At 32.2% G+C, this 24700-nt stretch overlaps 1 protein-coding gene across 4 annotated transcripts; it reads left to right on the forward strand.

The window, feature by feature from the left end:
* Positions 1-21456: 21456 nt before the first annotated feature.
* LOC119681735 lies at positions 21457-23753 on the forward strand. 4 transcript variants are annotated; one of them, XM_038095004.1, is made up of 3 exons: positions 21457-21560; positions 22830-22903; positions 22963-23753. In XM_038095004.1, exon 3 carries the CDS (start codon positions 22980-22982, stop codon positions 23652-23654), a length of 675 nt encoding a protein of 224 aa, XP_037950932.1. In that variant the 5' UTR covers positions 21457-21560; positions 22830-22903; positions 22963-22979; the 3' UTR covers positions 23655-23753. The 4 variants fall into 4 exon arrangements, with proteins under 4 accessions (XP_037950932.1, XP_037950931.1, XP_037950934.1 ...); XM_038095003.1 differs by having other exon boundaries at positions 22830-22899; XM_038095006.1 differs by lacking the exon at positions 22830-22903 and having other exon boundaries at positions 21458-21560.
* The last annotated feature ends 947 nt before the right edge of the window (positions 23754-24700 follow it).

Below are 24700 nucleotides of genomic sequence, written 5' to 3' on the forward strand. Positions count from 1 at the left end.
ATAATATAAAAAACATAAAATAAAATTTTTGTTGTTGTAGTTCACTACTATTCGAAAAAACATCTTTAGAAAATATATATTTTATTTATTAAAAAGTTTTAATTAAAGTAGCGCTTTTTTATAATCTATCAAGCTGAAGTTAATCTATGTACACAGTGGATATATCTTTGAACTTGATGTGATTAAGACCAAGATATTATAAAAGACGAAGATAATGGTTTAATGAAATATATATACATATATATTATATATTTTGTATATATATATATATAAAAATGTTGATGTTAATTATCTTAGTGGAATTATATCTTAAAATTGAATACAATAAATTGTTTAGAAAAAATATATTAAAAAAATATAGTAAATATATATTTTATATATAATATAATTAATTGTAATTTAATGGCAGTTATGATGGTAGTGACTATTTTACTTAATAGAAACTAGTATATTTGTTAGAGAGGTTTCAAAAAGTAATAAACTACAATAACAGAAATTGTTTTTATATTATTTTCATTAATTTTTTAATTAATTTTTAAAATAATTTATATTGTAAAAAATATTGATGAGATAATAATTAATTAATTATTTTATCAATTGTATATATTAAGAATATTTTCAATTAAAACTCATAAAAAAATTCATTTAAATATTTAAAAAAATAAATTTTTTCTTCTATAAATTTTAAAAAAGAAATTTTATTTAAATTTAAAAGAAAGATGCATACTTTTGACACATTACAACACTAAATCCTATAGAATGTACTAATCTACAAATATATATTGCAAAAAGTAATAGACCTTATAGTAATCCCAAACGAGGATGCGTCTGCTTGACGCTGCAATATGAAAATTTCTTAACCCACAATATCTCTATCGAAACAAATATAAGTCTTGGATATATTTTGTCGTATATATCCGATTATTTAATCATTGAAGTTATAGGAACAGACTGAGGAAAAGACTGAGGAAAAGACTCACTACGACATTTCACATTTCGCACACACTCGTAGATAGGTATAAAGATATAATAGAAATGCTTAAAATTTTAAATAAACCTTGCTTTAATGTTTTATTTAGAATTAATATAAAATGGATAGAAATAGTCCAAATCAGTCCAAACACTAACATTCCTCTAATTATATGCGATGAATCCATAAGAGATGTAAACTATAACTTGAGAAGTTGAACTTTGAAACATAATCACTTAAAACTGTGGCTCTAGAAAAGACCTGTGGTCTTTTTAATCACCTTTACCATTAGCAATAAGGTTTTGAAAGAGATTGAGTGACTTCCAAACCAGTGTAGAGTTTGTCGAGTTCGCTCTAAAGCCTTAATAACTGTCTAACTATCCGGTATATGAATAATGGTTTTGAGTCTTAAATTTTTTGTTAGTGGATGTCTACTATAAATATTTATGACATTCATTTTAAGTTGATATACTAAAACCATTATTTCGAGACTATTCTATTGTCTTAAAGCATTTTTTCCAGTTATTAAAACAATTAGAAATGGTCTTCGAAAATGAATTTAAAATAAATTAAAATTGTTGAGAAATTTCTGACTCAAATACTCAAATTAAATAGGAAGCCTATTTATGAAACTCACGTGTTTGACAAACTGCAACATGTGTGAATATGTTAAACCTAATTTCTCCAAAATATTTCTGTACAATTAAAAGGATTTTACTTATTATAAATGTCTGTATGCTGGCAATTCCAGAAGATATTCACATATATTAAAGATCTATTAAAATATACTCACAGTCATTCGTAAATCATTTGTAATTAAAAACCGCACGCAATCAACCACAACGAAGAATTTCCAGTAGAGCAATACGGAGATGGAAATATTGGGAGTGACGCGGAACATCTGTTTGCCATATTAAGTTAAGGTAATGCAGCATACGTCATACTTGGACTATTCAAAACTCAGCACTTCTAATAGTGCAGCAGTAGACAAAGGATTTGTTTGACATTTCACCACTTTCAATGCATTTCGACTTTCTTCAGTTTCCAGTTTCCCTGCAGTGCACATGCATCGCCTTTGTTCCCCTTAAACGGACTCATATGCCTTAATGCCTTACTTTCATTCACGAAATAAGTTGTTAATTACTTCAACATAAGTTTTCCGTTTCATTTAACAAAACGTATCGGCAGTCAGCAAGAGTCATGAATAAAAAGAATTTTGTTTACTCCAAACGAGGGTGAAAGCGATACTTTCTGCTCGCATCCGATGGGGTGCAAAGAAATTAGAAAAAATATCATATTTCCTGCGAGGGTAACGAAAGCAAGCAAATGGAAATTGTTGAACCTTTGGACGAGTATCGGGTGAAAGAGTGAAAGTGCACTACTTTGTTTTGTGTAAATATTGAAAAAATCGGTATTTATTACGTAGATAAAGCAAATCGCATTTGTTGCAATCGTGAAGTATAATCTGTATTTTATGGCTTTTAGTGCCTTTTATGGAGCGTATTTAACACTTCACACCCATATTCGGAGTGTTTTCGTATATGAAGGACGTTGTCGATTCGTTACAAAATTAGTTGCATTCATACATTTTTTCCACTTCATTATCCTATATTGCATATAATTATAATCTAAATTCTGTAAGTAATTGCTTTCTTTATTTGTGACTAAGTACATCAACACAGAGTTGATAATTTTAATGTATAAATATAAAAATTGTTACCAAGTCATTTATTAATAAACGCCCTTTTTATAGCTGTTTTGTGTTGCAAAGTTAAAATTGATCAAATTATAGATCAAAAATGTTGGCTTTAAATACTAATGTAATACCCACCACATTAGTAGAATAAAGTAGAATAACTTGCAGTGATAATATTGTTAAAAGTGACTTTGAACAACTTCAAATCCAATGTACCAATGAATGATCCAAAAAATGAACCAATGATCTAGTTTGATCATATTTTCGACAAAATTTTTGCCTCAAAAAAGTTTACGCTTATATAGTGTAGCTATGTTAGGTGATATATTGTAGGTTCACCTAATACATTATTAGATGAAATCAGAGGTGATACTTAATGCAAATATTCACCACTACTGAGGCGGTAAATATTCACTGAAAATACTTCCGTGATCACTGAGTACACTTGAAAGCATCTAATGGGAGCCATTCCAGTGTCGATTTCCTGCGCGAATCGAATTTGTTTACAGTCAGAGATAACAGGTAATACTTTTGAGCGGCGAATACTAGCAATTTCAGTACTCATTTCTTCCATCAACCCAAGAAATCGTACTAGTTTGTAGTCATGTGCGGTGAATTCAGTGCGGCACACAGACATACAAACTATATATAAGGAAAGTTGGAATATCGTAGGATTTGAAGGTGTTCCAAAATTTGTAGTGATAAACTCACGTCTTCTGTTATAACTAAATAGTATTCGTATAACTAGACTGAAGTTAGTACGCAGCCTGCTTTCAAGCATGACTTATTAAAGCCATATATAACAAAAGCTGCTGGAAATCCGCGGAACACATGTCCGAGTCTATTTCGGGGGCCAAAAAACCCGACATATTCCGGGCTTAGTAGCGCATCCTAGCGGGAATTGATCCACATACCCCACTAAATATAATATAAACACAGTCTACTGCAAAAGCAAAGCCAACAAATATTTTCTAATATATAACCCCTTCTTTTGGCTACGTTACTGACAAGACCATCAAAACTAGTAACTTAACTCGGCAGCTCTATGAAAATTGTACCCGGAAATTAGTTCTATTGGTAGGAACAGGATAAGTTTGATAAACTTCTCATAGGAGTATTGTGTATTAGTATTCTGTGTAACTAACGAAGCCACTGAATGGTTGCAGTTAACGACACTACAGCTGTCCGGCTAGGATGATACAAAATTGTCAAAATCTAAGGGCGGTAGCATACTCGGCGCATATATGTCTACTACCTTTAGTAATGGTTATTGATACGAAAAACCTGCTCACTTAGAGTCAAGATTTAAGCAGTGAGAGACTAAATATCTATCGTTATGGATTTTATGATATCAGACGGAGATGATATTTTTTCAAAATAATATAAAAATAATATACCCGACATATATATAATAACCACATATTTACCTAAAGCAGTGGGTATCATCACAAAAAATCTTCTTAACCTAATCACTCATCTTAAGTAGTAAAGTACTGAATTACTTTCGTTATGGTTTTTCTTAGATTTGACGTATATGGTAGGTTTTGGCAAAGTAATTTTTTATTAGTGTAGTTTAAAGCAGGGTAATGGCAATGACATCGTATAATCTCCAATCAAAAACAGGTGAAGTTTGATCCTTCAGATAACTTGCCACCAATTCAGTTCTATTGTACAGCTATTGTACTAATGATATTAAATAAAATTTTTTAGATATTCATCATTAAAGAAGCTATAGTAGGTTTATGGTATTATAAATTTATTTAAGTACACCATTTGAAAAGTTCAGTGAACCTGACACACACATGTTTTTTACATCATGCAATACTCAATATCAGTAGCAAGTTCTCAAAATTGACATATTTAAATATAAAAGACATTAAGCGCCTACCAATCCTTCTAGCATGCATGGATCCGCTTAAGTTTAAGTTCCTGTACTATAACTGATGTAATAAATATTAATGTTTTACACTTGGAATTTGTTATTCGAAAGATCTAAATTTGTCGAACTCACTATGCAACATGTTCCATCTTCTTTGCCACTGTGGCACGTTGCATTTAGGCTGCACAGTCTCTGCAGCTGAAGTAAATAAATGTAATAAAAAGAATTATGTAGTGCAACATATAAATGCATTGCGTTGCATTAAAATCTGAACACTTCAACTAATTGCTTCTTGTCAAGCCAATAAATATATGAATGCATACTTCACTTCGCATTAGCCAAGCTTCCTTCGCAACTGCAACACATACGGAAACTGTCAGAATGCAGCAAATTTATTCATTAAAATATTTTTGCCACATTTCAGTTGCACTCCAAAAAAGCTAAAAAATGGAAGAAAAAATATCTCATATCGTTTGCAATTTGCATGACGCAGGCAATTCTTGCCACATGCGGCAAAGTTGCATTTTAAGTGCAACTCTAACAAGAAGCATGGGCTGCAGTTGGAGATAGAATAGCGGCTCAGAGTGTGTATTAATTTTTAATTACATTTGTATTTGCGATTGGCCACATGGCGTCTAATTAATTACCCTTCGAAGCTATGGCAATACGGTATTGGGTTTGGAATCAAGAAAAACTTGTGCAGGTACATACGAGTATTATGCAAGTATACGTATGACTTGTAGAGAGTCAAAGCCAAAAATTAAGCACTCTGATTGGATTGGCATGAGTCCAGGATGTTTCCTGCTGTGTTGGGTTTGTTTTTGCTATGCTTCAATGCAGCCGTTGCTAAGTAAGTTTGCCTTCTTTACTGACTTGGCACAATTTCTTGCAACATCATTTGCATTATTCTCATATGTGAATGGCTTGGATGGGAGTATGTGTGTATCTTTCTGTTGATTAATTTGTTGAAATGTTTCTCATGGGATCACAATTGAGGTTTCTTCTCTTCATTTCGTTTTCAGAATTTCAAATTGGCAAACAAACATTTTTTGTTCTATTTTTAATTCACTTGCACGTTTGTGGAACAACTTAATTGGATGAAAAATAGACAATGAATGACGATGTATGAGAGTGTATTTCACCCAAAATCTTCTAGTTAAATAAATTATTGATTTAGATTTAGTTTTGATTTCCTGATTAAGCATTTATGTTTGGAAAATGCTCTATGAAATAAAAGAAATGCAAGAACTGAAGATTTTTTAGATATAGTAATTGTTAGACACCATTAAGTAAATAATTAGTAAAGAAATTTTTGTCTAACTTGCAATAAAGTTTACGCTTTATAATTATGTTGAAGCAATTTGAGCCACTGCACTTGAGCACTTTTACTCTTTCTTAACTCGAGGTATTTTTAAAACCCCTCTTTACGCTTTGACTGGATTATTGTTTATCACTTCATCAGACTAAGCAATAATTGACCTCAGTTCTGCATACCTCCCCGAGAAGCCTGCAACCATTCTGAGATTTGATAACGCGGTGTTGGTAAATCTGTCAGTTTTCGTAAATAATTTCAGGGCTCTATCCTTTATGTATTTTTTGATCGGATTAATCTTGAGGTCCCTGAGGATGTTATTCATCCTAATGTACCATGGTACCTTGAAAGGTCTCAGAGCCTGGCTTTGTGAAATTTCTAGCTGGCGAATAGTAGTTTTTGAAGCTTTGCTAAACGCTACAGTTTATGACAGCACAAAAGATTTGATGGTCATAATACTTCGTTCCTTTGACTCCTATTGCTTAATAGATCATTGATTAACCTAATCAGCCAAAGCTTTAGAGAGCTTTGTGTAATTAAAGCTTCTAAACTCCTTTAGCTCCCAATGATTAACAGATCCCTGATTAACCTAATTATCCAAAGCTTTAAGGCTCTTTGTGTAATTAAAAGTGAAATCGGCACTTTTCTGGTCGCAGTATAGGCTGTTGGGCGATTTCACAATAATGGTTTTAAAAAATAACAATATTTTAACAACTGAATCATTCAAATTCTAATAATTGGGATGTTACTGTAAAGACTTTTTCCCAAAAGTTAAAACAATTATTACTTACTTTATATTAGATTTTAAAGGCGAGCGTTAATTCAAATGCTGACTCTCGTAGAAAAGTATTGCGCATTATGAAGCCCTTGAAGAAGGGCTAGAAATGCCACTAGCATAGCATAAGCTATAGTTAACAATATTTCTAAAATAATCCCAAGAGTAATCTTTGTTAAACTATCCAATTTTTTTTATGAAGTTAGGAAGGTCTTTTGAAAATTTGAATACATCTGCAGTACCGGGCCGAAACTTACATAGAAGGTAATGGTAACATTTTACTTTCACATCATCATGGCAATTTATAGATAATCCGCTTGTTGGATTTCCCATTAGCTGTTTAAATGATTTCAATTTAATAGAACAATTATGTTCTCTTACTGAATATAGAGTTAACTTAAAAAGAACTTAGAATTTTATTTACAGATGCTACCGGTCACTTAACAGGTTTTTAAGCTACACCGAGATGTCTTTCGTCTTTTTAAGCTTGTGTTTATCTAGTTTATTAGTTTTCAGATAGGGTCTTAAATATCTTTCTTTATTGATTTTTCTCAAGACTAGCGCCAATTTTGAAAATATTTTCAAGCATATTTTCCTTTATATCTTCATGGCCAGGATTTCAATACCAAGACCCACGTCAGTAGGTCTATCTTTTTATTGATCTGTACTGAATATTTTTGAATGATAGCTAGTATAAAGCTATAACCTTTACGATCATTTGATTATCTGCCCATAAAATTGACAACAACTCTTGCTCTGCACGTTAGCTATTCCATAAGACTCTAGGATATTTTATAATAATCACTGTCATTCAATTATTTCAACTCGATCGGCAATTAACCATAATTTAATGTAGATAAATATAATATATAATTTAGCTTTTATTCCAAACTAACTTTTAGTGATAGCAGCAACTTTTTCTCACATTCCAGTGGAAAATGACTTGATGAATTCAATTTTGAGAACTAAGAAACTTAACATTTAGACTGAATGCGAATGATGATCTGCAAAGTGCTTCATTGGTGGCCTTGGCATTACACAAAACCTACACGCAGAATATGGATAAACATAAATTGATAAGTATCAACGCACCAACCGACATGTTGAACTGAAAACTCTGGTTAAATAGTAAACTAAAGTAGTACCTGACGCGACATGATGATGACGTGAAATGGCTAAACAAGCTCTGAACCATAAACTACAGCAGAGCCCGCACAGTGAAAAACTACTTGCTCAATTGTTGGAGCTAGCGCAATGAATTACAGATGCCACCAATGATGACATGCCTACAGATGGTGTACACCAGACAATGACAGCAGCGCACAATTATTGAAAGATTATTTACTGTCAGCGCGTATCCATTAAAAGAATGAGATACGCGCCAGTAGATGCTGACGTTAACTAGACGAAATGGCTGCAGTCAGTGCTAAGTATACCCACAAGTTTCCACAAAAAAAAAAAAATAAAATGAAATAAAAAGATGAAATAAGTTATTAGAAAAATTTTATAAAACGAAAAACGATTATTGAAAGAATAAAAATAAGAAATGTTAATAATTTTGTGGTTTCATTGCCGCAAATTTTAATTTAATTTACTGTTAAGCATGTTGAAGGCTAGCCCTGGAATGGCAAAATTCGTCGGTGAAGAGAATATATATTTTTTTTTTGTATATCATATTTTAGTTCATTAGTATTCAATAACTGCACTTAGCATATTAATTGAGTGTAATAACCCATCATTCGCATCATCATCAGCTTTGCCATCGTCATCGTCAGCGCCATCGTTTTGGTCATGAAATTGAAATTGAAGTCAAACAAAGTACAGAACTCCGCACTCCAGCGGGCACAGATCAGCAGCCTTCCAACAAATGGACGAGTACATGAGCAATGCTTAGATCTTTCAATGTCGCTTATTTGCATAAAATGTGTTTTTCTTTGTTTGTTTGTTATACAGTTTTTTTTCAAGTGTACGGACAATGTAATTATGATTACACTACGCATTACAACAAGAACACCACTTCAACAAGAATACAAAAAAAAAATTTTTATTTATTTATACAAAAACTGAGAGCAGCAGCACACAGGTTTTTGCCCAGTCCATACTCGTTTATTGACTTTTCAATGGTGGCACCAACACCGGCAATCGGTATGCTTACTCCACTGGACTAGCAGCAGAAGAAGTCATGTTACCCAGGCAAGTGGCAGTCCGGCATCCTGTTGACCACCAACAAAGCTGGCATAGCATAAATTGAAAAAATTAAAACTCATGTGACTTCGTGAAGAATTCATTTCAGGCCCAATAAAAAACTGTTCCAGCACACACAATTCCCAGCGAAAAATATGTTTTAAATAATTATCGTTTGTACGTGACGAAAATATTAGTCGTCCATTAAATTCGGTTCGAATTCCGAATTCCGAATTCCCGGAAGGTGGCATTTTGTCAGTTATACTTTTGGTTTTAATACACTTTTAATTTTGTTGTAATTTTTGGTGCTTAAAGAACACAACTGTGTTCTTGCATTTAATTAATTTTATTGGTTTTCATTGAATATCGAAGAAGTGGATACGGAGCCATTTGTGGTATAAGTCGTTTACTCCAAACTGTTTATAAATATTAATTAGTGTTCTAGTACTTGTTATTTCTGGTCATTTACATTTTTCCATGTTCATTTACAACTTTTCATGTTTATTTACATTTTTTTGTGAGACTCTATTGTGCATAGTAATTTATCACCTTTTACCTAAACGGAAGTATCTGCGGGAAGTACTATATAATTTTATAGTATTATTCTGAAAGAAAAGTTCTAAGCCATTTAGGTGCTATATGATTCGAATTCAAAATTTTTTATAATTTATCTTTGGTGCCATCAAATTATTTGTAAAAATATTTGATCTCTTATTTAGAAATGACTACTATTGAATTATCAACTATAAATTAACAAATATAAATTATAATTAAATAAATTATAAATTATCAATTACTCAGACAGTGAAAGGCATGACACACTTATTCAAGTGAAAATCAAGCAACCTGTATAAACTTGGGCAAGTCTCCTAATTTAAAGGACGATACTTCTGTCAGGTCGGCAAGAAAAGGGCCTAAAGGTTTAGCCACTGATAGCTCACTCATAGAGGTATTGTGAGACTGGGTACACCTAGTCTCACAGCATGTCTTTCTAGTGTGTATTGACTTGTCAGCAGCTATAGCAACGTGCTAAGCAGTTATCGTTCTAACTGAAGCAGTCATCGTTCTAACTGTATTTGACTGGTTTGAAACTAAAGAAATAGAAGTGGTAAAAGTGAAAAGAAAAAAAATAAGAGGAGAGGAGAAAAAAAGAAGGAAAAAAGAAAAAACAGGAACAGAAAAGAAAGAAAAAAAAAGAAAAGAAAAGAAAAATTTGAAGACTGACCTGTCAGCAACAATACCGATATCATATCTTTTTAGCTGAAGCTATTGATTGGTTTATGTCTTGTCTAATTTGGTTAAGTTTAACCATGAGAAACAACAGGAATCTTTCCCTCAAATTTTTTAGGTATCTGTATCTGAGAAATTAAAGTCAGAAAACTGAATGCTCGCATTCAGTTGCTCTGCAACACCGCAAGTTATTTCCTACTACTAACTACGTGCCTAGTTAGCTTGTTAAAGATGTAACTGTAGCGCTTAGCAGAGATTTGATATCAGCTTGGGGTCCAAGAAGAATACGATGCTTAAATCGTGGGTCCAAGAATCATTTCGCTGCCTACTAAATCACGAGAACTTCTGCCTGAAAGACATTGCAATAGTTTAGTAGTTAAAGCAAAATGGTGAGACCCAATTTATAGACAAATATGTCACTGCGACTTTGTATCCCTTTTGGAGCCATTACTGTAAACGTATACCAAGTTGACAGAAGCTGCTCTGTCTAGGTTAGGTTAGGTTGGGTTATACCGGTGATCCCCAGTGGATCCACTTAGGCCTATTGGCCCATTGTGATGCCGTATATAAATAATGAAAACCTCAGGGTTTAAAACCACCTAGAACCTTTTGCAAAGCATAGAATGCTATTTGACATCTCAATTAGAGTTTTCGATTTCCTTTTATCGGAAAGTGGCCAGATTGCATACAGATGTCTACATATCGTTGAGTCTTCCCATCTTAGAAACTCGCTCATGGTATTATAAACTATGTGCTTCTCATTCAAATTCAAGTTCATTTGAATTATTTTATATAACACTTCCATTTTACATAATTTTATAGGTATCTTGATATAAGGTATCACCAACTATATCGATGAAACACAAACTCTGTTGACAACTCTTTCTCTTCTTCTTCGCAGAGAGTGCAAAGATCATCAATTAGAACTTGGGATCTCTGCACAAGCCTACCTGTTAAGTAATTACAGTCTACAAGGAATATAATGGAGCAAAATGTGGTTTTCATTGTGAATAATCGATAGTATCACCCATTATAGTGTGAACAATAACATATAATAGTTAGTCAGCTCCTAGGAATAGGCTCGGAATTATATATCGGTAACTTAATTTTATATTTAGAACTGAATGGATAAATTAAAATTGAAACAACAACATACATAGTCTATGTATATAAATAATATTCTCCCATATCATACTAATTTAATACTAACACCATTGATTATTGGGGCCCTATGCTTCACTGGGAGAAGAGAATAATAGAAGAAGAATAGTTTAAGATGATTTAAATTTTGTTCACCTACTAATAGTTGTTATTGTTGTGGTTTCTTAAGTTAATGTGGCTGGGGGCTTATTCCTGTCCGACACTAAACTTTAACTATACTGGAATTCATATCGTTTATTTATCGTTTAACTGATAACGGACCGTAGGTCAGCATATCTTCCTGTGGGTCCTGATGTGGACTTGAGGTTTGTTAGGGCGGGGTTGGGACGTGTACCAATTAGCCGTATTTATTTTTAAGACTAATAAAATAATAATAATAGTGTGATAAAAATCTTAAATTTGAGTTGCTATTCTTTACAGAAATTTATTCCGGCCTATATTAATTTTCCTTCTCAAACAACATTTAATTCATTTGAATCGCTCAAAGAGTGTCAAAACCAAAATAACAGTTAGAAATAATTTAGAAGGCATAATTCCTACACGTACTTCAGATTTATTAAAAATTTAATGCATAATTTAATATAAAAATTAATTAAATTTTCACCTCAAATAAACATAATTAAATTATTTCTGCATAAAAAGACAAAAATACCGATAATTTTCAATCAAAATGTGACACGCTAACTCAAAAACTCATTGAACTTTGGGTTTGAGGCGAGAAGCACGCACGCAAATAAATTAAAATCGAAAAACTAGAAAAAATGTTTAGTGAAAATGCAACCTAATGAAGTTGGAACAAAAGAAGGAGGCGAGCTTCAAAACGCCCGCCAGCTACGCCCATAAAAATGCAACTATTATGTATGCCGTTCGAGCATAAACCGCATCAATACTACAAACATAAGCGAATCTAAATGGATGTAGTCACTAAGAGCAGCAACCGCAGCTTCGTAGAGTGAAGACAATAAGTCGAAGAGAAGAACCAGAAAAAAAAGCGCCATAAATAGGAACAAATTGCTCCAGTTTTATTTGGGAAAATAAAAATAAAATGAACTAAAAATACTTAATAAGTGCCGACAATCATAAAGCACCAATTCCCGTAGACAACAATGAACGAACTCCGAAGTGTTGACAGACCAAACCAAATGAAGTCAAATCCGTCGTTTAGTCCATACGGAGTTGCGTCTTTCCATTAGCGCAATGGGGCATAACTTTAATATTATGTGTTGCACGGTACGTCATGTGTTCTATGATAATTTATGACTTCATGTGGGTTCATAAAATTTACCAATTTAACTACAAAATATAACACCAAAGGGTGTACACGACGCACATCTCCAATACTGGGAGACACGTAGATGTACTCATTTGCGCAGAAGCATTGAGTGTGACGAATTTTAGGCGCAAAGTGGCGACAGCCTGCCACACAAGTCTTTAGTGTCTGCCCGAAGCAACTTCTTACCAGTCAGTCCAAATCTTTTGATTATTAGCAAATCTTCGTTCTTTTATTGTTTTCAAATTTGTTTTTGAATATTCTTTTTAGTAAAACTTTAAAGAAATTTTTAATATCTGTAGAAAATTGAAACGTAAAGTTTTTACTATGGGAGTAAAGGTCATAAACATGACACAGAATACGCATTACCCGTTGTTATGTCTTCTTAGGATGATTTTATTACCTTTCAGTTAAAAGAGAGATTCTTCATGAAAGGAGTAAATGTAGCTTGCGATTTTATATTATGGAATTGTTTCGTTAAATTCATTACTAATAAATATTTCTTCTTAAAAAGTTAACTGTGTACTTCTCATTTTACACCAATCGCTGTTCAAAATGCCTACTCCGATATACGACAATTAAACACAATGTAGTAATAAAATGGGACAGTATGGAGGGAAAGCAAAGTAATAGAAAATTTGTATATATACTTGAGACAACAAAAACTAAAGAAAGAGAAGCGAAAAAAGTGATGAGAAGAGAAGAAAGGAGAAGAGAAGATAGGAAAAGAAAAGAAAGGAGAAGAGAAGATCTGGACCTGTGTTCCAGAATATCTTCGAAAGTTGAATTCTTTTCATTAGTTTCTCAAATGACCAGTTTTTTTGAAGAGTAGTGTGAAGTAAAGTAGAAGAATGGAACTTAAACATAGTATTTATGTTACGTTGTGTTTGTCAATATATTTACCTAAAAATTAATTTTGACATAATGAGTATTAAAAATTCACTAAAAATAATCTTTAACTGGAAAGCGCCGGAAAAAGACATAACAAATGCTCAAAATTTTTTTCCGTGATCATGTGCTAAGAGCTTCAACAAAAATATCAAATAAAAGGCAACTCTATTATTAATATCGTTTTCATGGACTACATTTGCTTATATATATACCACAATACCCTCACATGGATTAGAAAAGAAGAAACAGTCATATTTTTGAACAACGTATTTTATAATAGGTGTAGATATATTTTATATATAGATATATATATAAGATGTAAGATATATTTTATACCACCAAGATTTTCTCTTACATTCAAAAGATAAAATATTCGTATCCTTTCTGAGAATAGAAATAAAGAGGGCTATGGAATAATTCAATCATTGATTTCCAATTAACACTCTATTGTTTTATTATTATTATTATTGTAATAATGATAGTTCCCATGCGAATAAATAAAGATTTTCTAGTAAACTAAATGATATTAAATAAAAATCTTCTCTTCTCTTCACTCTATTGTTTTATTCTTATTATTGTAATAATGATAGTTCCCATGCGAATAAATAAAGATTTTCTAGTAAATTAAATGATATTAAATAAAAATCTTGACAGTCCTTTTAGTTTGATTGTGCAAAATCCTTGAAGAACAACTCTGTTAGGGAGTTAACATTTTATTTGGTGAGCACCGAACAGTGACATAATGAAAGCTCAAACGTTTCTTCCGTGTCCTCGTACTGAAAGCTTACACTAGGGGTAATTAAGTATAGCTTTTACTAAGAGCATCTAATATACTTACACGTATACTAATCTAACAATGACTAATAAGAACGGACGTCAGCAAATCATTAATCGTTTCTTCCATGTCCTTGTTCTGACAGCTTTTTATAAAGTTTCTACTAAAGTCGCCTAACCTATTTTCTACAAACCGAACAATAACCTATAAGATCGGACGTGAGCAAATCATCAATCGGTACTTTCATGTCCTCATTCTGACAACTTTTACCGAAGTTCCTACTAAAGTCGCCGAACCTACTTACTAGAAATCTAACAATGACTTACCTATAAGATCTGATGTCAGCAAATTAATAATCGTCTATAAGACCGGACGTCAGCATATCATTAATCGTTTTTTCAATGTCCTCGTTCTAACAGCTTTTGCGGAAGTTTCTATTAAAAGTACCTAATCTACTTACATGCATACTAATCTAACAATGACTTACAAGGTTAGACGTCAGCAAACTAACGAGGACCTATAAGATCGGATGTCAGCAAATTAAATTCTTGTTAATTTTAGGAGGATGACCTATTTCTTTGTAGCATATTTTCGGCTAGAGATGCTTTGATATGTGGCAACTTTGTTTCATATAACAGTCACTTATTTGCTTTTAAATTTGATGTGTTTCTAATAAGACGTTTAAAGGAGAAAACTTGAGGCTTATGGATTACTTGAAACAAATAGTAAACTGATTGAGAGTTTACCTAAAGCAAACGCAAATTTCGAAAGTGGTGAGTACTTTGATATATTGCGGCGTAAATCATAAAATAATTAAGAGTTGAAATAATTTATATGTGGTTTACAAATTTTATGTTTGCTTAGCTTAAAAAATAGTTTAAAATAAGAAAGCTGACTGTCAATTATTTCATTGCAATAAATTAAAGTTCGTTTTGTTGCGATTGCTTGGTAAATCAATCAAAATTACGCATCTGCGTAGCAAACCAGCAAAGGAGCTCCAAACAAAAGTCTTGACAAAGGAAATGAAAGGAGAGTTATAACCAATTTATGTTAATATCTGGACATGCACATAAATATTTTGAGGTGTTTTTATTTGTTGTGTGCAATCGCATAGCAGTTCCAGACACAACGCATGTCTAGCTTGTCTAAGAGCCCCGCGAGGTACGTTTAAAAGGCCTGCATGCAAATTGTTAGCGTATGTAGACATACGCAACTAATACTTCAGCGCTTCTTGCTAAACAGTCTGGCAGTGAATGATCAATGATCGCAGTGCATGGAAATTTAAATTTGTCCATCAAAACTGTGACTGTTCGGAAACAGCGAGTGCCATTGAGTCTGAGTCTCCACCGTCTGCGAGGAGTAGGCAAATGAGTGAGGTTACTACGTATGGAGCGGTTGGTTACGCATGTGCCGTGATTGCTCATGCCACAGACAACGCAGCTCATGCTGCGTTCCAAACGAATTCAACTTCAATTTCCAACTAAACCTGAACTGCAATGGCTTCAGCATCCACAGCACTGCATCACTTCAGCATAGCCACGGCACGTAAATCCACACTTCATGTTGCAGTTAATTTATGCAAAATTCAAAATTGTTTTGCCTTTGTGGCAACGTTTAAAATTGTTTATCGTACATTGTTGTCTGCTCGGCGAGGGGAAGCGGGAGGCAAACCAAAACAATCATAAAATTAAACTCAGATACTTTTTCCATGTACGTGAATGCATTTTTGTGCGCCGTGTTAAGCGGTTGATTAAAATTCTTGTAACTACAACACTTCAAGCCTGGCTCTTTTATTTTTAATTGAATTGATTTGCATTTTTCACGCAGGCGGGAGGTGACTTTTGTAATAATTTATTGTTTAGTTTTAATGGCATTTAAAATCGCAAAGTTGAAGATTATTTATGCTTAATTTATTTTATATTTAAAAAGTGAAACTGCAATTTTAAGAATATAGAAAAAAATCATACGAAAAAACATACATAAAACACAAGTAAATATAAATCAACAAATGCTTTTCAGGAGATTCATGCAAATTGATGTGCTGAAGAGGAGTCCCAGTAGTTTGCAATAACAGCTAACAAACATATTATTCCTTGAAGCTATAAGAGTGCACTCAGCACCTATGTGTAGTCTCTTCTTTGGGTCTTGTGATCTTCAGATTCAACTCCACATGCAAATTTTTATTCAAATTACAAAACTCGGCGCCCGCTTAAGTTTCGCTTCCTTTCTATTAGCATCGACTTACTGCCACCGCCGACTGCTGTGCTTTTATTAAAATATTCACATTAAAAGTAAATTAAAATTAAGACTTTAATACTTTAATACTTAAGAACAAGTATGAACATTGCTTTGATAGCTTCTTAATAGTTCTTATTTTTTTGGTGGCGCTTTAATTAATTAACATTGTATTTTCTCTTAAGTTTATAGAAATCCAACCTAAAATTATAATTTGCAAATAATAGAAGTTTACAGTAAATTATACATTACGTGGTTCTGATTTGTCAGCATTGCTTCTGTGGCATATGACAAACAAATCTATACTCCTAAAATTGTCATATGTTTAGTTTAAGTTATGTCAATTGGACCGTTTAACAGCCGCTGAACGTTTAAAATTATAATCATTTTTTAGAAAAATGACGATTTTTATAATAAACATGTTTACTATGAAGAGATAATGGTGGATATAGTCTTTCATTTAAACGCACTTAAAAATATTAAAGAAACTAAATCTGTGACAGATGTGCTAAAACTAGATAACGTATCAGCTTCACATATATAATAAATCAGTAGTGACTGTAACTGAAAAATTTTAGAATGTCCTCTAAGCAAACGAGCAATATTTGGATTAATATAAATGAAATATTAATATAAAATATATTTTAAACTCTAATAAACATTGATTGTGTCAATTATTGCTTATGGTAGTCTGATGAAATGATAAACAATAATCCAATCAAGACGTAAAGAAGGGTTTTGAAGATACCTCGCAGTTAATAGACAGCAAAAGTGCTCAAATGTACTGGCTCAACTAGCTTCAACATAACATAATAATGGAATGCATTTACCTAACCCAACATGTTTCTACGAATTCAGTCAGAATGCACTTGAAGGTTTAGTCACCAAAAAACCAAGGAACTTTAAGCACATATATACATATATAGACAACATTATCATCATCGACATCATCCTCATCACCAACATCATTATCATCATCACCACAGTCACGGTTATCACCATAATCATCATCACCATAAATGTTTGTGAAATAAACATCGAAGTTATTACAATAGAGATTATGCTAACCGAAGAAAACTGAACCGCCATAGACCGATTCGTTACGGTCTACTCAAATGGAAAAAATATGATCTCGAAAATGATTAATTTCAAAAAATATGTAAACAAATAAACTGAAGTGAGGACTGCATGCAGTCTAGCGAAGAAAATTTTTAAAGGATACCCAACACAGGAACCCTACCTTGACGTATTCTCGATAAAGTTTCCGGGTAGAAACGGTCTGACACTGAAGGGTGATTGTTTTTAATCCTTGCTAACCGGGCATACCACTATTGTGACGGCATTGTGACGTTACGTTAGGTATTTTTAAATCGCCAATCCAACAAAAAAAACTATCTTTATAATTAATATCATCATCATAATCCTAATCATCATCTTCATCGTCATCATTATCATCACCACCATCCTTGCTCTCAACATTATTATCACCACCATCATTTCTCTTAACATCATCAACACCACCATCATCATCAACATTATCATACTATCAGCATCATCATCATTATCGTCATCATATCGTTAAGATCACCGTCATATCATCGTCATCATCTTCCTCAACATCATCACCATCATCATTATCATTATCATTATCATTATCATTATCATTATCATTATCATTATCATTATCATTATCATTATCATTATCATTATCATTATCATTATCTATCATTTATTTCTCATTTCATTTATTTCTTACTATTATCATTTCTTCATTTCCATTATCATTATCATTCACTTATCATTATCATTTTCATTAGTCATTATTCTTATCATTATCATTCTCTTTTACTATCATTAAATTATCATTATCATTATCAATTATCATTATTCATTATCATTTCATTTATCATTATCATTATCATTTCTTATACATTATCGGTTATCTTATCTATCTTATCATTGTCATTATCACTTTCTTATATTTATCATTATCTTATCATCTTCTTTCATTATTCTTTTCATATCAGTTCTCTTATCTTTCATTATCATTAATCATTTGCTTATCATTATCATTACTCATCTATCATTATCATTTCATTCTCTATCATTATCATTTCTTATCTTATCATTATCATTATCATTCTCATTATCATTATCGATTATTCATATCATTATCATTATCATTATCATTATCATTATCATTATCATTATCATTATCATTATCATTATCATTATCATTATCATTATCATTATCATGATCATCACCATTCCTTCCTTTTATCATCATCATCACCTAAGCTTGTTTCACAACACTCTTCTGTTCTTTTCTAATTTTTTTCTTTGTATCCCAGTTGCTGATATTCATTTTTCGGAGATTTTGCTGCAAAATATAATCTCATCTTTTTCTTGATCTTCCTCGCTTTCTTGTTGTTCGGAATTCGCCCTACAATATTCGTGATGATGTTATATGTAGCATTTTCTATAGGCGTACACATAATGTGCCCAGTTTACTCTAGGCGTTGTTTTTTTATGTATAATATTGAAAATTAAATGGTATTTCATTAGATTTAAAATTTTCTTTCATATACTAAATGTAGCTTTCAATATTATCCCACAGAGTCTTATTAATAACAGTAAGATCCTTGAAAAGAACATTACATATTTTTCATTCAAGCATTTATTCACAATCATTTACAGTTAAGGTATGTTGTTGTGGAATAACACTGCAATTAACAATAAAGTACTTTAATGTATAATTTACAATGATTATTTAAAATAAAAAAGAAATAAATTAATTAATTTACTCATTACTGTCTTTGCTTATTACTTCAAACGAATTTTAAATGAAAACTGTATTTTTTTGTCTCGCCCAGCGTGTAAATTTATTTATTTGCCTTTTGCTGGGATTCCAGAGAGAGAGTTGTTTTTTTGAAAATAGTTCATATATAAATGTAAAGGCAAAAAACTTAATTAAATTATTTGTTAATTAAATCACAAAAAGACGGAATATTATATTAAAATCCGATTTCCAGCATAAACCGCAATTAATTTCAACCGCAATGCAACCGGAAATGGCAGCCATCAAAAGCGCAATCAAAGTTGCACTCAAACTGTTGAGGGCAGAGTGAAAAGTTTTGTTGGAAAAGCAATTTTTCAACGTGCAGGCTGCCAACAATAACAACAACAACAACAATAACATTGCAACTTCGACAGCAGCAACACCAGGAAAAAATCCCAATTTAATTATTTAATAAAATAAAAAGGAATATAAAGCACTGCAGGCAGGCATTGCCTTTGCAAGAGCTTTCCAACGGATTGCAACAAGAGTGGCGACTTTTGCGGTTTCATTTCATATTTTTTATTTAATTTATTTGAGCCTAGAATTTCTGTTAAATTAATTTTAATGGTTTTCACTGACAAGGGAGAAATTGGAGAAAAATCACGCTAAAGTTGCACTTTCATAAATAAATTGTAAAGTCATAAAACTCTACTGACACAGTTCAAAGCTATTTAATCCACTTTTTGGTAACACCGCAACCAAAAAGTCAAAGTTGAAACGCCAACGAACCATCCGATCCAGTTGAGAGAATAGAGGTTGGAGGCATTTAAGTTGGTTATATACATTTCATTAAAAACATGTGAACTACAATTAAAAAATATTTAAAAGTTTCACTCAAGTTTATTTGGTAAATACGAATTTCTGTTTTTATACTGAAGGACATATGGGCGTTTGGAAAGGACGTCGGCAATATGAAGTAAAAAAAAAAAAACATCAAAACGATTATGTATATTTTAATTATAAAAGTTAATTATTTAGCTTGTTCCTTTGACAGTTTAGTAACTGAAGTTGGTGTATTAACTCATAAAGTACTTTTCATAATCAAAATCAACCTCGAAAGTTGAGAAAACATTTTGATAATTAATACTCTCATATTGCTTTTGAGGAAGAAAATAATTTTTTAATCGAAATATAGTACCTTCATCTTCACGGATGGATACAGTAACAAGAAGAAGAGAAGGGAAGAGAAGAGAAGAGAAGAGAAGAGAAGAGAAGAGAAGAGAAGAGAAGAGAAGAGAAGAGAAGAGAAGAGAAGAGAAGAGAAGAGAAGAGAAGAGAAAAGAAGAGAAGAGAAGAGAAGAGAAGAGAAGAGAAGAGAAGAGAAGAGAAGAGAAGAGAAGAGAAGAGAAGAGAAGAGAAGAGAAGAGAACATAAGAAAAAAGAAAAGAAGAAGAGAGAATAGAAGAGAAGAGAATAATCTTTCAATCAGAATATAATATCTCAATCTTCACAGAGGGAAAAAAAATTAACTGCATGGTAGGAGCCTAATTCAAGCTATTTTACGCAGTTACCTGCTGTGATGACTTAATACCACAGTATTCTAAACCAGCGTCTTAAAATAAAAAGTTTGCAATAAATTCTGCCGATATATATGTTTGGCGCTTATATGGATGTGTCCCTGGTTTCAGTTTTCCCTGAGGCCATTAAGAAACGCAAGTACTTTTACTTACTGCAGTTAGCTAATGATAGCTGAAAATAACTCACAATATATAAAACATCCTGCTCGATCTGGGCTGTACACAATAAGACTAAGTTCATGATACACCGAGATCAAACTGCTACGATGATTGCAATTCTTTCAGGTCATTAGTATATAAGATCCCACTGCTCCTCTTCTAATTATAAATTAGTTAATTGAACAAACACACACTTATTCTTTTACTCTCCACTTTCTCTAAAGAAAGAAAGAAGAAATTTTTGAAGAAGTATTTTATGGACAGTTCAATAGACTGCTCATTAGTGAAAAAAGATTTTTTAAACTAAATGAAATCAAATAAATGGAACTTGTTATCCTATAGGGGAACTTGATATTATCATGATATATAAGTGCAATTTACGTGAGGTGGAAGGGTATTTGTCAATTAGTTTCTTCAGCCACCCAACCATTACCTATAAATTTAGTCCAATCATATTTGATCTTATTTGCTTAAAATTTAAATTGACATTGATAAAAAATAAAAAATCCTATTCGTTTAAATAATTTTTTGTAATTATAATGAATTAATATATGTACAAAGATTTACAAAGAAACTAAAAAAAAATATCTTTAATTAGAAGATCAATTTAAAAATTGAAAGAAAGAGAATATTATAATCGATCTATTCAGGCGAAACTAAATTCAAGGTAACTTTCTAAATTTTCGATAAATACAATTCTTTATGTAGGTATAGGAATACATATAAATATAAATATATATATAACTCTACATGTAGAAATAGATATATATCTACATATAGATAGATATACTTATATACATGCTCACATATGCATAGATTAATACATATGTATATATATTTATGTGCATACATAATGTACATGCATTTATATTTCTACAGAGATTATATTATATATTTTTTATTATTATTATATTGAGGAAAGTTGAGTCAGTGCACCTGAGCACTTTTACTCTATATTAACTGCGAGGTTTCTTCAAAACCCCTCTTTGTGCCTTGACTGGATTATTATTTATCTCATCATCAGACTAAGTAATAATTGATCTCAGATCTGCATACCTCCCAGAGGAGCCTGTAACTATTCTGAGATTTGATAACGCGGTGTTAGTAAGTCTGTCAGATTTCGCAAATAATTTCAAGGCTCTATCTTTTATGTATTTTTTGATGGGATCAATCTTGAGGTCCCTAAGGATGTCATTCGTCCTAATATACCAAGGAACTTTGAAAAGTCTTCTTAGAGCCTGACTTTGTGCAATTTCTAATTGGTGAATAGTAGTGTTTGAAGCTTTGCTAAACGCTACATATAGTGAAATTATTGATTACTTATAAAATTTTTTGTTAATTATTGTAAATCTGTTTCATTGACTTTGCGATTACTTTATTCTCTCCATGGGGAATGAAGTAATTTCTTCCCGATACAATACATGTTCGCTTCTTCCAATCCCAAGACTAATGGTTAATTTTTGGATTCCTATCAAATCGTCATGTGTGTCTCTTGAATAGTGTCGAAACAGTGTTCCCAGAGAGAACTGTTAAGCTCAAAGAATATCAGAAGCCTCAGGGTGCTAATACAGGCGAATACAATGATTGTAAAACATTAAGATCCAATTTTGTTCCCAAACTCTCTAAAAGAAAAAGAAATGAATTAAAGTCTGATCACCGAATCCCCTCCGCTGTATAGTCAATATATTTACTGCAGAAATTTCCTCTTTGGGTCAAATGCAGATATTAAAACTTGACCATAAATGTCAGTGACAATAGTACCAACTAAAAGCGGAAAGTTTCAGTATCAAAAAGCCCACTTATTTTAATTTAAAGTTTATCCTATTTTTCGATCACAGTAGTTATATTTTGATCCATAGCTCATAAAATTTTTTATATGGCAAATTTATTTTAAAAAAATTTCATAATTATATTTATTTACTGCTTGTTGTTACAGGTAACTCTTAGCTGAAAATAGCAATCATATCACTGGTTAACCAAATTTTAATAGTATTTAAACTAAAGCCGTAGGTATAATATGCTTCTATGGTCGGATATACTTTAAAACAATTTAATAAATATCTTTTTAGGACCACTTGATTTTACAATGCCTTCAAAAAGGAATATTGGTCACATTCGTCGTGCTAAGGTAGTTGAGGATGATTCAGACTCGGAAGATGCTCCAGAAATTAATTCAGACGGCATAATTACATTTGTGGACGAGGAAGTACCACGTGTTAGTGCACAGCTTAATGAAGCAACCTTGAATACAAGTTGCAATAGCCAAAGTCAAGTCGCTGTGTCATTAGCCGATATAGAAATGTTTCACCCAACACTACAAATTTTAGAAGAAAATCAACGCATTCATAATATGTGGCAAGGATTTTTTAACCAAGGTGCTGTGGAATTGAGAAGAGTGATTGACAATCATTGCGCCGGGAGAAGAAGACGTATCGCTCAGAGAAGTAGTTCCATACGAACACTTTGCATGTCTCCCATTGATTTCAATCTTCCGCAAATACCATTGTGGCAAGAATTCGGTTTTTTTCAAAAACGTGGAAAAAAGAAGGTGCGTGAATATGAAGACTTTTATGATAAGAAGCAAAATATGGGCAGGAAGGTTCACATCGAGATAATAAAACTTGATGAGAAACCACCACACACACACACACACACAAACGATGTTAAAATCCCGTCTAAAAGTCCAAAACCTCAGGGTAAACTCTTTTCTGATTCGGAATCTGAGTCCGAATGGTCTACGGATACGGAAGTTGATAAATAAATTTTTTAAATTACAAATCGCTTTTCCACGAGTGTGAATTAAGTTGCGTATTAAAACAAATTATTAACTATATTTTGCTAAAAGACAATAAAAAAAATATACACCTATTATAAAATATACAACTTTTCGGGTTTTTATATACATATTAAGCTTGTAATACGAAAATTTTGCTAAGATTAATTACATTGTGTTAAGCATTGAAGTAAATTGTTGGTTTTAGGTCACAAGTCGCCGTACTGTTACTTTGGCTAGTATACCTACAAGGTATTAGACACCGTATTTTACGGATCCCAATAGCTTGTTCTCAGAAATTTCGGTGAATTATACTTCTTTTACAATTCTAGACATCGGTAGAGACATGAGTGATATTTTGACAAATAAAAGGCAGTCATACTAAAGTCACTTACCATGATTGGACCAGAACCCAGAATACTATTGGGTTACAACATGATGATAGCCTATGTCTATAAATGGATAACCTTACTTCATCTTAACAGATCGAAAGAGTTGAGCACTTGTAGACAAACTCATTTTGCCGAAATCGTGAGTCAGCGGAGCGATAAAAGTGTTTAGCTATCAGCGAAGGAGACAGTGGGTTGGTGATGACTTCGCAGGCAGGTAACCTCAAGCAAGATAAACTGGATAACGACATCCGAGAATAGAAGGACGAAAAAGGACCCAAGTGGTTTCGTGATCTACTTCGGCTAATCCATCACTTCAGTGGGGCCACTTGTTGGTCGGTGCGCTGTCCCAACGTCCTAGCACATATATATACCAAATTATTGAGGTATGCTTGTAGAGAGCCCGAAATAACATCTGCTGGCAAGAGTGACTCTTTGTTAAATTTCTAATCTGATGTCATTTTTACGCTGCTTGCTAGATAAACAAAGTCTTTCACAACTTCGAACTTATAATTGTCAACAGTAATATGGGTTCCAAGATGCTAAGGAGATTTTTTTGTTGACAATAAGTACTTCGTTTTATCCTTATTTATATTGTATACAATATTGCATTTATTAATTATTTAACAATGATTGGATATCTCA

The sequence above is a fragment of the Teleopsis dalmanni genome, chromosome 2 (genome assembly GCF_002237135.1).
Source record: "Teleopsis dalmanni isolate 2A chromosome 2, ASM223713v2, whole genome shotgun sequence".
In the NCBI taxonomy this organism is placed as follows: Eukaryota; Metazoa; Arthropoda; class Insecta; order Diptera; family Diopsidae; genus Teleopsis; species Teleopsis dalmanni.

Bases quoted from the DNA above. Each gene is read 5' to 3' on its own strand.
- LOC119681735 (XM_038095004.1), top strand. From the start codon at position 22,980: ATGCCTTCAAAAAGGAATATTGGTCACATTCGTCGTGCTAAGGTAGTT.